The sequence below is a fragment of the Oreochromis aureus genome, linkage group 6 (genome assembly GCF_013358895.1).
Source record: "Oreochromis aureus strain Israel breed Guangdong linkage group 6, ZZ_aureus, whole genome shotgun sequence".
Lineage (NCBI taxonomy): Eukaryota > Metazoa > Chordata > Actinopteri > Cichliformes > Cichlidae > Oreochromis > Oreochromis aureus.
The window spans coordinates 3,131,330-3,145,858 of NC_052947.1; the positions used below are offsets into that span (position 1 = coordinate 3,131,330).

At 42.6% G+C, this 14,529-nt stretch overlaps 1 protein-coding gene across 2 annotated transcripts in view; it reads right to left on the reverse strand.

Moving 5' to 3' along the window:
* Positions 1-1,614: 1,614 nt before the first annotated feature.
* LOC116316864 (dual specificity testis-specific protein kinase 1-like) overlaps positions 1,615-14,529 on the reverse strand; it is a 30,869-nt gene continuing 17,954 nt past the window's right edge. For both annotated transcript variants that reach the window (XM_039613761.1, XM_039613762.1), the window contains exons 3-11: positions 12,865-12,986; positions 12,157-12,205; positions 11,487-11,633; positions 11,211-11,293; positions 10,596-10,686; positions 8,867-8,950; positions 8,471-8,557; positions 8,265-8,358; positions 1,615-6,938 (exon numbers count right to left, since the gene is read on the reverse strand). In XM_039613761.1, coding sequence (XP_039469695.1) covers positions 5,701-6,938; positions 8,265-8,358; positions 8,471-8,557; positions 8,867-8,950; positions 10,596-10,686; positions 11,211-11,293; positions 11,487-11,633; positions 12,157-12,205; positions 12,865-12,986 — 1,995 coding nt within the window. In that variant the 3' untranslated portion in view covers positions 1,615-5,700. The remainder of the gene's footprint in view (positions 6,939-8,264; positions 8,359-8,470; positions 8,558-8,866; positions 8,951-10,595; positions 10,687-11,210; positions 11,294-11,486; positions 11,634-12,156; positions 12,206-12,864; positions 12,987-14,529) is intronic.

Genomic DNA, 14,529 nt, shown 5'->3' on the forward strand with positions numbered 1-14,529 from the left:
GGTGTCAGTAACAGCAACCCGCTGCCCACCCCCTGCATCTTTGCCTTTAGAACATTCTACAGTCACCAAACTTGTATTCAAACCACTCATGACCCAAAATGGTGTTTCCAGTAGCACTCTTTCTGTTTCCTGTCTTTCCCACAATCAAAACTCTCACCTCCTCATCATTTGTCCTGATTGAAACTCTACAAAAGAATATGCAAGACTAAATAAGTTTCTACATCAGGCTGAACATGCAGAACTGTAACCCATTCACCTGGTCACTAGAGGCTCATCTAGGGTTAGGAAGTGTTTTAGTCCACCCTGTTATACAGTTTTGTTTGTCTCGAACAACCACGTGGAAAGCTGACTTCATATGAAATACATAATTTTTTTGGCATCTACTAAATTCACCCACTCAAGTAGTATAAAAAGGCCCAGTTGTACAGAACATATTGTAGCATCTTTAGAAGATATAGCGCGAGAGTCAGTTACTGTTATTTTGTGCAATATAAATAAACTGTAATTAAACTGAATTAAACATTCGTTTGAAGGTAATTTCAAAACTATGGCAGCTTGTTCCAAGTCAGCAGTGGGATTTGTTGGTATGCTTTATGTGGCAGCTTCAACAATGTAGGTGTGGAACAGGGTTCATTGGGACTGTTGAAGTCAGGAGGTGGGAGTTGAAGAACTCATGGGACTTCTGCCAGGTGTTCCCAAACACACCCTCACTTTACGTTATGTGTGCCTGGTCCATCCATCCTCCACCACCACTTGATTCAACACATCACCAGGTGGTGATCAGATGACAGCTCAGCCTCTCTCCCGAGTGTCCAGAACATACGGATGATATGAACACATAAATCATCAAAATGCAACCAAGCGTGTCCTGAAGCCATGTGCACTCATGGGCATCCTCACGTTCAAACATGGTGTTTGTTAGTCCAATAACAGAAGACCACTCAGGTTCAGATTAGTTCCTCCCAATCACACCTCTCCAGGTCTTACTATCATCGTCCCCATGGGGCACTGAAGTCTCCCACTATGAGCAACATCAAGAAGGCTAGGTACCTTTAGCTATTGTTCACCCTATCCCAGCCAGGCTCCCCCAGTAACACTATCCCACACAAGGTAAACTGTTCCCTGGTGTTTCCTTGTCTGGTCCATCACTGGTCTTGGGAGACCCTACCAGAGGCTGCTGCTATCAAGAACAGCAGCACAGGTCAGCTTCAAAGACTTCCAAAACAACGTATTATGTGAATGATTATTGCAAAGTAAATATATTTAATAGTTAATTATAGTGAGTGATTTAACTAATTACTTTATATGAACTGAGAATACAGGAAAAAGAAAATGTCAGTATGAGGCAATAAGAGACTAAAAAGACCAACAAAAAAGGCTTTCCAAGAAATTTGGACTCTTCTGGTTTGTGGTTTATTACCTAAAAACAACCAGAGTGAATGTTGCTGGTTCAAAACCTCCCATGCCTCCAGCAGATCATATCGACATATAACATTTGTAAGGGCTCCAAAAAATCTTAAGACCTTATTTTTCCCTTAAAGACCTCCAGGGGTCAATCCCTTCTCCACTATGTCATCTCCCCAAAGTAAAGGTTAAAAAGCAGCACTCAAAGAATCCACAGTTATATGTGTTTATTACCAGATGATTGCACACAGGTTTCTAGCTGTACAGCAGGAACAGAACTTGGAAATAAAGTAAGAAATTAAGGGATAAAAGATTATCCTGTGAGTATACATCACTCTACCTTTCGCTCCAAAGCACATACACACACAGTGTGTGAAATGATTTGTATAATAAATATGCATACCGGCTTCATATTTTCCAGTTACAACAGTGCAATCAAAATGAACATGTAGATAAGTAACATACACTGGAGGATATCTGATGAAAGCTGGGTAGTTTGTTGAGCCAGAAATACATGCACACACACATAAACATAAAAAATCAGCAGTAGCACAGATTTAAATAAAGCGCCATCTAACAGAAGCCTGGTCTCTTACTGCAAAGTGCTCCACGCTCAAGTGCAAAAATAAAGAATCTAAATGAAGAGCTTCTTCCTTCAACAAATACCAGTCGCTCCATCTCAAACACACATACGCACAAATTCGGACTTCTATAAAAAACGTAGGAAGCAGGTCATCTTTATTAACTTTATAAATATTCCTCCTCCGCTACTGTCACACAAAATCAAAAGCATGTGGTTATCTTCCTGCGTCCAGACTGCTGGGAGCAGTTAGGACAAACTGAAATCACGTTTCAGTTTGTTTCCACTCTGCAGCAGCACAGTAGTGTTTCCATCAGGGATGCTGCATCAGAGCTGCAACGCAAGTTCAACTTCCTCTTTACATGTCAGCAAAATGAGGTGTACAAATACAGCTCCTCCCTACCACACCAAAAACTACAACACAGTTTAAAAGAGCGTCCTGGTTTAAGTCTTTTCTGTAATAATATATGCCGTCTAAATCTCTTACAGCCGTCTGACTCACAGCATGTGGACATTTCATTCTTTATACCATCTGCTTGTCACCACACTCAAAATCTACCAACCACACATCAAATGTTTTTTGACAGTGGTTTGGAAACTATTCATAAAAGCGAACAAATATTTTGGTCTCTATGGATCGTTCCCACCTTCATAGCTGTATTGCAAGTGAATTTACTAATAACACCAGTTTTATTAAGGCTAGATGTTAGGGGTGAGGTCGCTTTCACTATGTGCTGACACAGCCGGCTGTAGCTGGTATCTGTCTGTTGGACCTTACTTCCCCCAGCTGAGTCACTAACACTGGACCTGTCAGTCATGAGAGTGTTAATAAAATGATCATGCGGTACAGACTGCTTCGGAAGTTCATCCTCCAGCTTTGGTAACTGGAATTCTAATATTTTATTAGCCTCTTAATTAGCAAGTATGTGTATCAATGCACTGCGTCTTTTAGCTGATATCTTATTACAAAAGTCTCAGGTCTAAATATGGTCACGTCTGGCTCCAAAGGATCAACATGGCACCAGCCAAAGCACTATAGCTAAAGGCTTTAAAATGAAGAATCCACAAACCAATGGTTGACATCACAGTTGCTTCATCCATCTTTTATATACAATATAAAGTAAAGATCAGTGTGTATAAATTGCAGAAAACCAACCCCTTCGAACACAGTTTTGCAGGGATTAGTGCTGTCCAAGCTTGTGAGAATAGTTTGAAGAAGTGCAAGCATGAATTTTTGCCCCAAAATGAATGATAATGGTTGCAGCTGACCATACTCCAGTGGTGCACAGTGCTAGGGATGTAGGTCTGGATATACAAATAGTCCTCCAGCATCACACTAACTAGTAGTGGCTAGTATATATTCTATACCTGAGTATCAGCATCATGAATACTACATTTGGGGCAACCAATGCCAGAAATGGGCTACTTACCTATAGTAAGGTTAGGATTATGAATCACATTCCTTGGTAAAGCAATTTGGCAAACTGCCCAGCTGTAACGAAAGCTTTAGTTGCTAAAGCTGATAAAGTAATTTTAAGTTAAGTTCAGCTAAGTTACCATCAGCCCTAGAAGTTTGAATGCATCATTCATCCTTATCCAAATCAAACCAGTATTTTGTTGCATGGGTTAGCTTGCAATTTGCACATGTTAGCAAGAATGCTAGTACGGATTAACATTAACCAGAGGAAAGACAGAAAAAACAAATGTTCCTACTATAAACCGAATGCCCTGGCAGTAGAATACTGACAGTAGTTTCAGAGTTTACATTTGTGAGACAGAACTAACATTCTTCTAGCTAATGTTAGCTCATGTTAGCATATCTGCCAACATGGGCAATTTTCTTGTTACCAAGTATAAAAGCTATTTGTTTAGCCTCAGCTGATTTGCTATTGTCACTAGCAAAATACTATGAGAAGTTACATCAATGTTGGTTTTTTTGTCTTTATGTGGAGTTTATGAAGACCTTGATGTTTGTTGACATTCCTGGATTTGACTTCTAAGCTAGCACTAGCAGCTCTATAGATAGTGGTTTACACATTTGCCTAACACGTGAATGGTTGTTGGTATGAGACCAAGAGTACAGTCTATCTCTGTCTCATAAAGGGTATACAATTCTGCCAAATCAGAAACACAGAGCCATCTGCTGTGGCGACCCCTGGTTAATAAGGGAGCAGCAAACAGGAGCTGTTTCTTCAAAGCTACCCTTAGCTAGTGTTGGCACTAGGAAGGGAAAACAAGCAAGGCACTTTGGAGCATAAGCATCTCATCTTTTGGACTTCTGCAGAAAATTGAGTTCTGGATTTTTAAAAAAAAAAAAAGAAGGTAATTTTAATAATGTTATTATCAAAATTGGCAGCACTGTGGTTAGCACTGTTGCCTCACAGCAAGAAGGTCCTGAGTTCAATTCCACCATCAGGCCGGGGTCTTTCTGCCTGCGTTCTCCCCGGGTACTCCGGCTTCCTTCCACAGACATGCAGTTTGTGGGGTTAGTTTAACTGGTAACTCTAAATTGCTCATAGGTGTGAATGTGAGTGGTTGTCTGTCTCTATGTGGTTGCTCTGTGACAAACTGGCGACCTGTCCAGGGTGTACCCTGCCCTTTGCCCTAAGACAGCTGGGATAGGCTCCAGTGACCCTGACAAGGATAAGAGAATGGATGGCTAACCAAAATTAAGCTTTTTTTTTGCATTGGGGACGTTACAGTCTTACAAGTAGTGACACCAGTGGCTTGCATATGGAAATTTCAAGTTTCTAATTACCAATTGGTTAGGATACACGTGTTATCAAGGGAGTATGCCAAGTTATAAATCATTTACTGATTATTTATACTCATAAACACAGTTAGCTAATTTACATTTATTTTATTAGGAAATTTTTTCCCAATTCAAATTTATTTTTGACACCATTTTTGTAAAAACTAAAAAATCTAGAAATTGTCTATACAGAGATGTAAATAAATAATTAAATAATTTAGCTCTCGTTACTCATCACTGAGAACACAGTACAAAATATGGATGTAGCTTTCTGTTAAGAAAAATGAAGCCAATGTGGAAGTGCCTGTAAACCTGCATTTATCTCAGGGGACCAGATGATGATAGCTGTGGTTGCAAAAAGATTTCCAGTCCTCTGGAGGCACTTTGCTGCCGAGTTCAGTCACTCGATTTTACGACATACTGAATAAAAAATGGAATCGATTTGTAAAGATGATTACGCCACGTTTCAAAGAGGAGTGTTAGCTGTGGCGTTTTCCTCTTGCTCACTGGCTAATGACTGCCCAATTGGCAAGTGGATTCAGTCAGGCCTGCCCCTCTTTGTCACATGTGTCTGGAAACCAGTTCTACATAGAGCGTGTTTGCTTCAGTGGAGATAGGAGTTCAGTGTAAGCCAGACTAGCTGCTCTGTCTGAATGAGCACCATCCCAGAGGCAGTAATGTTGACCCTGACTGGTTAGATGTATAGATCTGCTCAGCATACAATGTTGGAAGTAATAAAGTAAGCAGCTGAACCCTGGCCACCTCTTACTTTATGCCACCATGCTTCTCACTGTGACAGATTGTTATGTTTAATCCTCCATCCCAATAGATGGCGCTCTAATCAGCAGTATGTTAGCACAGGCTACAGTGACTGCACAGCTGCTAGAGTCAGTATTAAGCATTGAGTACCCACTTTGTCCACTTCATTTTGCCACGAGTTCAAAACAAGCACCTTCAAGGATTCTTACGACTGGGCTTCTGGCAGGGAGCGGCCGGGCTCACACGACACAGAGGGCCCCGCCCCCACTAATCCATTTGTGTTGTGACACAGCAATGTTTTGGTTGCGACTGCTGACGAGGAAGCGCTGCCACCAGTTATGGTACCGTTGAGGTTCCGGTAGGGCCGCTGCCGTGGTAACGAAGCCCTTCTGCGGGGGGCAGGTATGGCAGCTGAACCACGGAGGCACAGCGAAGGGAAACTCAGGCCTACCAGGCAGCAGCCTGGACAGGAAATTGCCTCCTCCTGCTCAGAGGGCTCCCTTGGGTCCGAGGACAGGGCTCCACTGTAGTCACTTGAGCGGCCTCCTCGACCCCACTGCACTTGCTGACTGATTACAAGGCCTGAGCCGTTGTTGTTGTTCAGTCGTGGCAGAGGAGGCAAGGCAGACGGTGAGAAGGGAAGCCGCCAGCCCTTGGTCCGTATGGAGTTGCAGGAGGTAGAGGTGAGCAAAGGTCTTTCGGGTGTAGAGTTCAGGACACTCTCTGTTGCCTCGGGAGATTTGGTGCAGTCCATGGGTTCTGTAAAACTTGTGCTCTCCTCCTCTTCTTCGTCATCTTCCTCTTCCAATCGCTCCAGAGACACCATTTCCAATTCTACAGGAAAACCAGGATCCTCTGCCACCCGCCTATCCTTTCCAAAAGACTCTCTCCTCACACTTGGCTCATGTCTCATGTCTGCATGGCCAACCTGCAGCCTTCCTTGTATTCTCTCTGAAAGCTTTGTCCCCTTCATTGTGTCATCCTTCGTATCCTCCCACGTCCTATGCTTCATCGCCACCTCTCGAGCATCCTCATCCTTTTTTTCTTCCTCCCCCGCTGCGTGTCTGGGCAGAGCCACAGTCCGGCTGAGCTCTGGGGTGCAGGGCAGAGACTGGCACCTTCTCGGAGGCACTCTCATCGCTGACGCTTTTTTAAGAAGGTGGGGGGAGGTGCACATGTCAGGAAGTGCAGGTAGGGTAAAGGTCAGCGAGATGACGGACTTGCTGGGAGTGTCCAACAGTTTGCACCGTCCTCCGTTTAGGTCCTGTCTGAGAGAGAATGGGTTGACCCTTGCTGGGGTCCCGAGTAAAGGAGAAGGCAGGCTTCCTGGAGGTATCGTGTCTGACTGGCTCCTGGCCAAGCCTTGCCATAGCTGACTGTGGTCTGCAGGGTGATAGGGAGAGCTCCGGCATCGGTACGGGCTGACGTCTGCTGCCACAGGCTCTAACCAAGGGAAAGAAGGCGGAAGACGGAACAAGAGTCAGAGAACACAATAGGTCACAAACCACAGAAAATACAAAGACATCATAGAATGTAAGAACATTCTTTTCACTGGTGGCAAGGCAGGATCACCCCGTGAAAAGGTCTCGCTATGCTCCCCTGTCTTCTCTTTGCCCTCACCTCCTACCAGCTGCAGTGAATGGCTGCTCTGTCCTCAGCCTCGTTCTGCCGGAGCTCATTATTATTAAGCTGGTATCATTATTCCTCCAGTCACTCACAGGGTAACGTCACATCGTTGGGTTCTTTTTTTATTTTTGACAAGAGATAGATAAAATGGAAAATAATACTTCCAAATAAAAGAGTGTGTTGTCTTCTGTTATCATCTCACTGTAACTGATCTTTACCTGCCTCTTCTACAGTGCCCAAAGCTGCAGCTCCATTGAGGGCCAATGAGCCGGCTTCAAAAGTGAGGCAAAAAGTACAGTAAAGTAGATGCAAATGAAAAATACATGAATATGAAAAACAGTCTGCAGTGTAAAGACCTGACAAGGCTCCATCCTGCAAAGCTGATCCATCAGCTTCATTGGTCAGAACACCCTGAGGCCTGTTTTTAATCTGTGTCTCAAGGTATTCGGACCATCACAAAGGTTTGAGGAGGCACACCGAAGAACAAATTGTGATGTTTATTATTCTGTAATGTCTTTTCTCAATGTGGAAAAAAACATGAGCCATCATTTTAGTTCATAGTTTCAGGCATGTTTCAGACAGCCAGAACTCAACAAATATAGATGTGACTTATTTATGTGCTGCAAACACCCTTAAACATCCTTTAAGACTAACAATACGCATGTTAAGGCTTTAATTTAATCAAAGGCAGCAGGTGGAGGTTTTTTCTCCTTGTTCAGGATCCAGCTGTAGTAAATAAAACTAAGTAGAAGCTCAGTTTGCACAAAACTACAGTTTTACTTTTGATTTGAGCTCGTTTTTGCTAGCACATGTTAGCATCCCTAACATCTTCAGCAGCCTCGTTCCAATGCAGTGCTGTTGTCAGCAGCAGCATGGCAGCTGGGCTCAAGTGGTAAAAGCACGTGTAGTTCTGTGTTATACATCTTTGTTGATTAAAACATGAGAACAACAATGCAGCAAGAGGATGAAACAAGGTTAGCTGTGGCAGTGATGGCAGCTGTAGCCAGCCTGTGTCTGAACATGCTTCAAAGCATCGCAGGGACACATCAGTGGGTCGGGCTTTAACCTGCTCTAGGACCCAGAGAGAGTGAAACATTCAGAACAGTAAAAATACAAGTAATTAAATCAAAATGATCCTTTTACCAAGTGCAACAGGCGTGTCTCCCTGCTCCTCCCTCTCCAGGGGCTCCAACATGAAGACGATGTCAGAGAACGAGGGTCGACTCTCTGCATTCATCTGAACGACACAGAGGAACAGAGCCACAGTCTTAGGATGCAGACAAAGCTTCAGTAGCTCCTGGTCATGTTTGGGTTGTGACCAATGAGACACTGAGTGTGCGTATACTTACGTTACAGCAGGTCACGGCGAGATTAAAGAATGCTGGTGGGCAGTCCCCGACCATGTTCTCAAATGCATCCACATCCAAACCAAAGTCCTAGAGACAAACACACAGCTGGGAGAGTTAGAACAGCTTCAAAGTGTTTCAGCTCAAATCTTTAGCCTGGATTAGGTCTTACATGTCCCACGCCATATGATTGGTTTCGGTTAAACGTGAGCTAACCCTGAGTGTCTCTAGCTCAGGTGGGCCGACTACTAATTGGCAGGTTGGTGTTCAGCCTGCATGTCACAGGACACTGAACCTCCAGTTGCCCCAGTGCATTCCTCAGAGTGTGAATGTTAGATAAGGTACAGAGCAAAGTGCTGTCTGAATGTGTGTGACTGTGTGGACAGATTTATTTCCCACCTCTGTCCTTGGTAAAAAATCAGGATCAGCTTCAATCCGGGCAATGATCTCACACAGGATGATGCCATAAGCAAACACATCCACCTAAGAGAGAGGAGGTCCCGTTAGTCCTGGCAGTGTGTTAGGGCTCCAACTAGACTTCATACAGAAGTAAAATTCAAAACCAGACGAATGAAACTACTTTAAGGCTCTAAAACATCATCGGATGAACATGACGTCTTTGATCAGTGCTCTGAAACAGGTGATGTTTCCACACAGGCAGGTATTGACTCATACAGGTCGAGCATGGTGGTGGCAGCATCATGCCCTGGAGCTGGTTTGCTGCCAGTTGTACTGTAAACAAACTGGTAATATCAAATTGTTCTTCACCAGTTGAAACATGAATAAGAAACATACACCAAAGCTACTTTTGGAATTGGTAAAACAGGCTGAGACTGAGCTTCTGGAACAGCATTCCCAAAGCCCTGAAATCAACCTTATTGGAAACGTGTGGACTAAGCTTAAAAGCCAGGACTTTGCCAGGAAACCAACTCATTTAAATGAGCTCTGTGAAGTCTGGAAAGACCAAAGACAAACACACAAAAACCCCAACCTGGAGAATTTGGGGGCAGAGTCTAATGGTTGGTAACTTTAAATGCAATTACACAAACATGGCCTTACGATTGACAGAGTTACACTGTGGTAGATTTCATTTTACAGTAGTTTTGTCTGGGAAAGTTGTTAGGCTGGTTTGGTTTGGTACAGTTAATGTTAAGTAGAAGTATCCATTCAATGTAACCCCTTTTAAGGTTTCCCCAGTCTCACGTTTGGATCGATATCTGTGATCCTGACTTACAAGAACTGATCAGGTCTTTGATGACGTGCTAGGATGTGTGCATTGATTCTGACATGGAGAGCTAAGATGGCATGACGGCAAAGGGCTGTATAAATGTTATTTATACAGCGTCAGGGGAATTCTGAATCCATTACTTGTTGTAACTTTATTGCAGTTTATCATTTTGATAACAGCATTTTGGTTATTTGGTAAATGATTTATTGCCAGCCACATATTTAGTGAGAGCTGTTAATTATAGATTTCATTTTCTGCCAAAAAAAGAGCATTTAATACTTATTTTCATTAGAAGACCTCATTTCCCAGAATCCTTTGTTATAGAGATGGAAGTTACTCATGTTTAACTAAAAGTTTTGCGGGAAGCCATTATGATATGTTGCTCTGATGTTGGTCAGTTTTTGTGTTGTACACCCCTTTTTTGAAGTCTTATATAAAGACTGATGTCTGGTCCATTTTTCTTGGCTAAGTGGATTTGCCACAACATTGCGTGGCTTTTCTCGGCTGCTTGTACTGAGAAATGTTGCTGTTGTAGCAGCTGCTAGTTATACCAGTTAGCACAGTTGTAAGCTAGCCCCAAGCTATCCCATCATATGTAACTGTGTGAAAGGATACTGGTCACTTAGTATCCTGTGTTTGTCAATTCTACAAACACACAAAGACAACACAAATAGCAACATATTCAAAGTAACAAGTTCAAATAAAAAAGAAGAGAAAACAGGGAAAGACAAGCACGAGGAATCAAGACAGTTTGTTAACATCAGCTAACATTAGCCACTGGCCCGTACCGAGTAAAGAGTTCTTTGCTCATAATGGAATAAAAGCAAGAAGGGTTACAACATGTGTCTGAGATTACACTCTAATACTCTACTCCAGTTTTACAGAACCAAAGACGCTCACCTTCTCATTGTAAAGTTCTCCTCTCAGAACCTCAGGGGCCATCCAGTACGGAGAGCCCACAATGGCCAGAGGCTGTTTCTCTGAACCATCACTGTAAAGAAACCAAGGCCAGTCCGTCATTAGGAACCTAATGTGAATGTTCTTCATGATCTATCTAATCACACTTAAAAAAATCCTGCCAATAATCACTTTGTAGATCATACATGAAAAAAGTATATATAATGTTTGAATCTCCAAAAGTTGATTCTGTTCATCTGGACGTAGCGTGGATGAGTGACGAAACGTTTCTCCCACAAAACGCTACGTCCAGATGAACAGAATCAACTTTTGGAGATTTACTTTCCTGGATGATTGAGAATGCATCATAACGTTTGAATATTAAGTCCCATTTAATTTAATGTGAGAACGATCAGAGCTGGAGTGGAGAATCACTGGATTTGATTTTTTTTAATAGAAAGTATTCAGCTGTCAGGTTACGATGTTTCCATTTTCCTTTTAATGTCTGGGACACATTCTGGTACCTGTGCACAAACAGACCATGCTCTCTAACAAAGACAAAACAGCTGTTTTTATTAAGTTTATAGAAGCTCAGGAGAGAAAAGATTCGTTCTGGACCTGTAATCAGGGATCTTCTCTGCCAGGCCAAAGTCTCCCACCACAGCAGTGAACGTGCCATTTTCACAGCGAACCAGACAATTCTGCAACAGAAGAACAGTCGAGAAATGAATATATGCAAACAACAGCTGGTAAAAACAGTTTAAACCACCTCAAAGACTCTCATTCCAACTTGAACAACAACAAAGAACGATGAGAGAGACAGAAGTACAATTGAAAAAGTTTCTCATTTGTCTTTGCATTCATCAGTGCAGGTATGCGACTCGTGTGCTGTACCTTGGATGTGAGGTCCCTGTGGAATATGCCCTTACTGTGCAGGTACTGGAGCCCTCGGGCGATATCCAGAGACAGAGCCATCCTGACTCCCCACGACAGATACAGGTCACTGTCCAACAGCTGCTCAAGGTTACCCCCGTTTATGTACTGCACAGAAAGAGACGATAGGGTGAGCCAACACAAACAGATATAAGCAAGATCCAGAAATGCTGCAAGATCATTTATCTCGAAAGGGAAGCTGTCCTGTGGTCTGACCAATTCAAATCACAGGTGCCATGTCTCCCACTCTAAACCAGTCAGGGGATTCTTCCCAGCACAGTTTAAAACATGTGGCCCAACCTCAGACCTGTTACCCAGTGTGAGTATTCACTGCATTAAGGAAAATATATGAAGCAGGAAAGCTGCCCAAACACATACAGAGCTGTTAAAAGAGGGACTCAGACGTTTGAACAGACTGCTCACTAATTTGAAGTCTGGTGGTTTAATCCCCTGGTCCTCCAGTGACCCCGATGGGCCACTCTAAATGGGACACTTCTTGCTTTTGAATGTTTGAATGTCGTTTTTGCATTACTTCTAAATGAATATAGGAGGAGAGACAAATGAGAATAAGGTGTAGCTGTGGAAACCTGGAAATGTTGTCAGCATGAAGAGGACAAAGTAAAAGTCTTACCTCAGTCAAAGCGTGCAGCTGACCTTCATGCACACAAACCCCGAGAAACCTGACAGGAAGTCAAGAAACACGATTTAATCACTTCTACAAGTCAGTAACCATGACGCCCAGCAAGCCATGGACAGCTTGGAATGTGTTGATATGGCCCCCCCTTGTGTCCCTCAGAGGAACGACAGAACATTTGTGTCACAACTTTAAAACTTTAGACTCAGCCGTTAAAACAGGACAACTTTGTAAATTATAAATTGTTATTATTACACATTTTAGACTTCAATATGATTTGTTTTTGATCGTACTTTTATGAGGGGAAATGGGATTTCCATTTTAAACTCTACAAAAAATAAAGTGTAAAAAAAGTTTTTTTGAATTTTTTTTGAATGAACCTGTTAAAATATGCTTAAGTTATATCTGACAAAGATCTTATTCATGCAATAAATATAGAACAAACATTAATGTATAACATATACACAGTGCTTTTAAACGGTTTTTGCCCCTTTGCTCATTTGTATCTTTTTGGTATATGTCACACTTACATATTTCAGATTATTGAACAAGTGTTAATATTAGACAAAGATCAGCAGAGTAAATGCAAAAAGCAGTTTTTAAAGGATGATTTTATTTATTAAAGGGAAAAATGTTCTTCAAATCTCACTGTAATCAAAATCAAACATTGAACGGTGAGTTTTTAATCAAAACATTTACACCTACCTAAGAATGTTGGGATGACACAGCCTGTTCATAAGCTGGACTTCTCGTAGCATGTTAGCTTTGTTGCTAGCCAGCGTGTTCATTTTCAGTGCCATCACCTGCCCTGTGATCCTGTGCTGCACCTGGTACAGAGAAAGAGAACGCCAAAGGCAGAGAATGACTGTTCACAGACTAACACAGTGTGAACTTCTCTCCACCTCTGCTTCAACAAAGTCTGTCACAAAACCTCAAGTTGTGAAATTTTAGACCAGCATGTAACACAATCCTGTAACGTTGGACATCTTAACACCAGGCCATAAACGCTGTCTCCCTCGCCTTATATTGGTATGTAGTCAGCTACTGCAGCTACAGTAGCTCATGTGGTCATCAGGGTCACTGACTGGTGCTTGCAAAGTTGATACAGTGTCTGCACCTCCAAGCACTCACATGCATTTGTGTTTGTGTGTGTATATTAATAGACAAGCTAATAGGCTTTCTGGATTTCCCATCACTCCTCCTGATCTGCACAAATCCACTGGGCTGTTACTGAGCAGAGCGCATGTGCACACACACACACACACACACACACACACACACACACACACACACACACACACAGTGCTTGTTAACAGTCTGAATGGCCCAGGAGTCTGGAGGTGTGGGACCTTATTGACCTAAAACCAACCAGGGGGCAGCGGGTCAAACAGTTGGTGGGCGGGGTGCGAGGGGTCACATGTGATGGCCCTGATTCCACCCGTTCTCCACTTATAATGAGAGGGGAGTGGACCTGTCTGTGCCTCCTGAAGTCCATTATGAGTTCTTTGGCTTTAAGGACGTTCAGCTTCAGGTGGTACACCGTCTCATCTCCATCAGAGATGGAGGGCTACTGTTGTGTTGGGTGCTGTGATTGGACCTTCAAACTGACAAGAAGGAGACTTAAGTCCCAATACTAACAGAACATGTAACACTGTAGCAGCTGTCTCTGCTTCTCTGGTTGCATTTTCTGTGGTCTTTGTGCTGTTGTTGCTTATTGTGCATTGTAATAGAATTATTACACGAATAATATGCTCTGCTGTGTGACACAGAAAATCAAAGAACACTCTACTGTAGTTTTAGCGGGTGAAATTAGTTAGTAAACATGTTATTACTGTGGTTTAAACAGTGTTTTCCCAAATTCCTTTTTTGTATGTTTGTCACACTTAAATGCGTCAGACCATCAAATAAATTTAAATATCAGACAAAGATAACACAAGTAAACACTAAATGCAGTTTCCAGATGAAGGTGTTTAGCCGTGTGTTAAAGAGCGATTGCCTTCCAAACCTAATAACTGGTTGGGCCACCCTTAGCAGAAAAAACTGCAATCAAGCATTTGCAGTAACTGTTAATGAGTCTTTTACCGCGCTGTTGGCCCACTCCTCTTTGCAGGTTTGTTGTAATTCAGCCACATTGCAGGGTTTTCAAGCATGAACCACCTTTATAAGGTCGTGCCACAGCATCTCAATCGGATGCAGGTCAGGAGTTTGACCCGCCCACTCCAAAGTCTTCATCTTGCAGTGCCGTAGCTCCGCAAACGCACATAACGCACACTGCGTAGGGCACCAAATGGCCGGTAGGGCACCAAAAAAATCAGGGTCGTAAAAAAAAAAAAAAGTAAACCATATTAATACTATAAATATCATATGCAT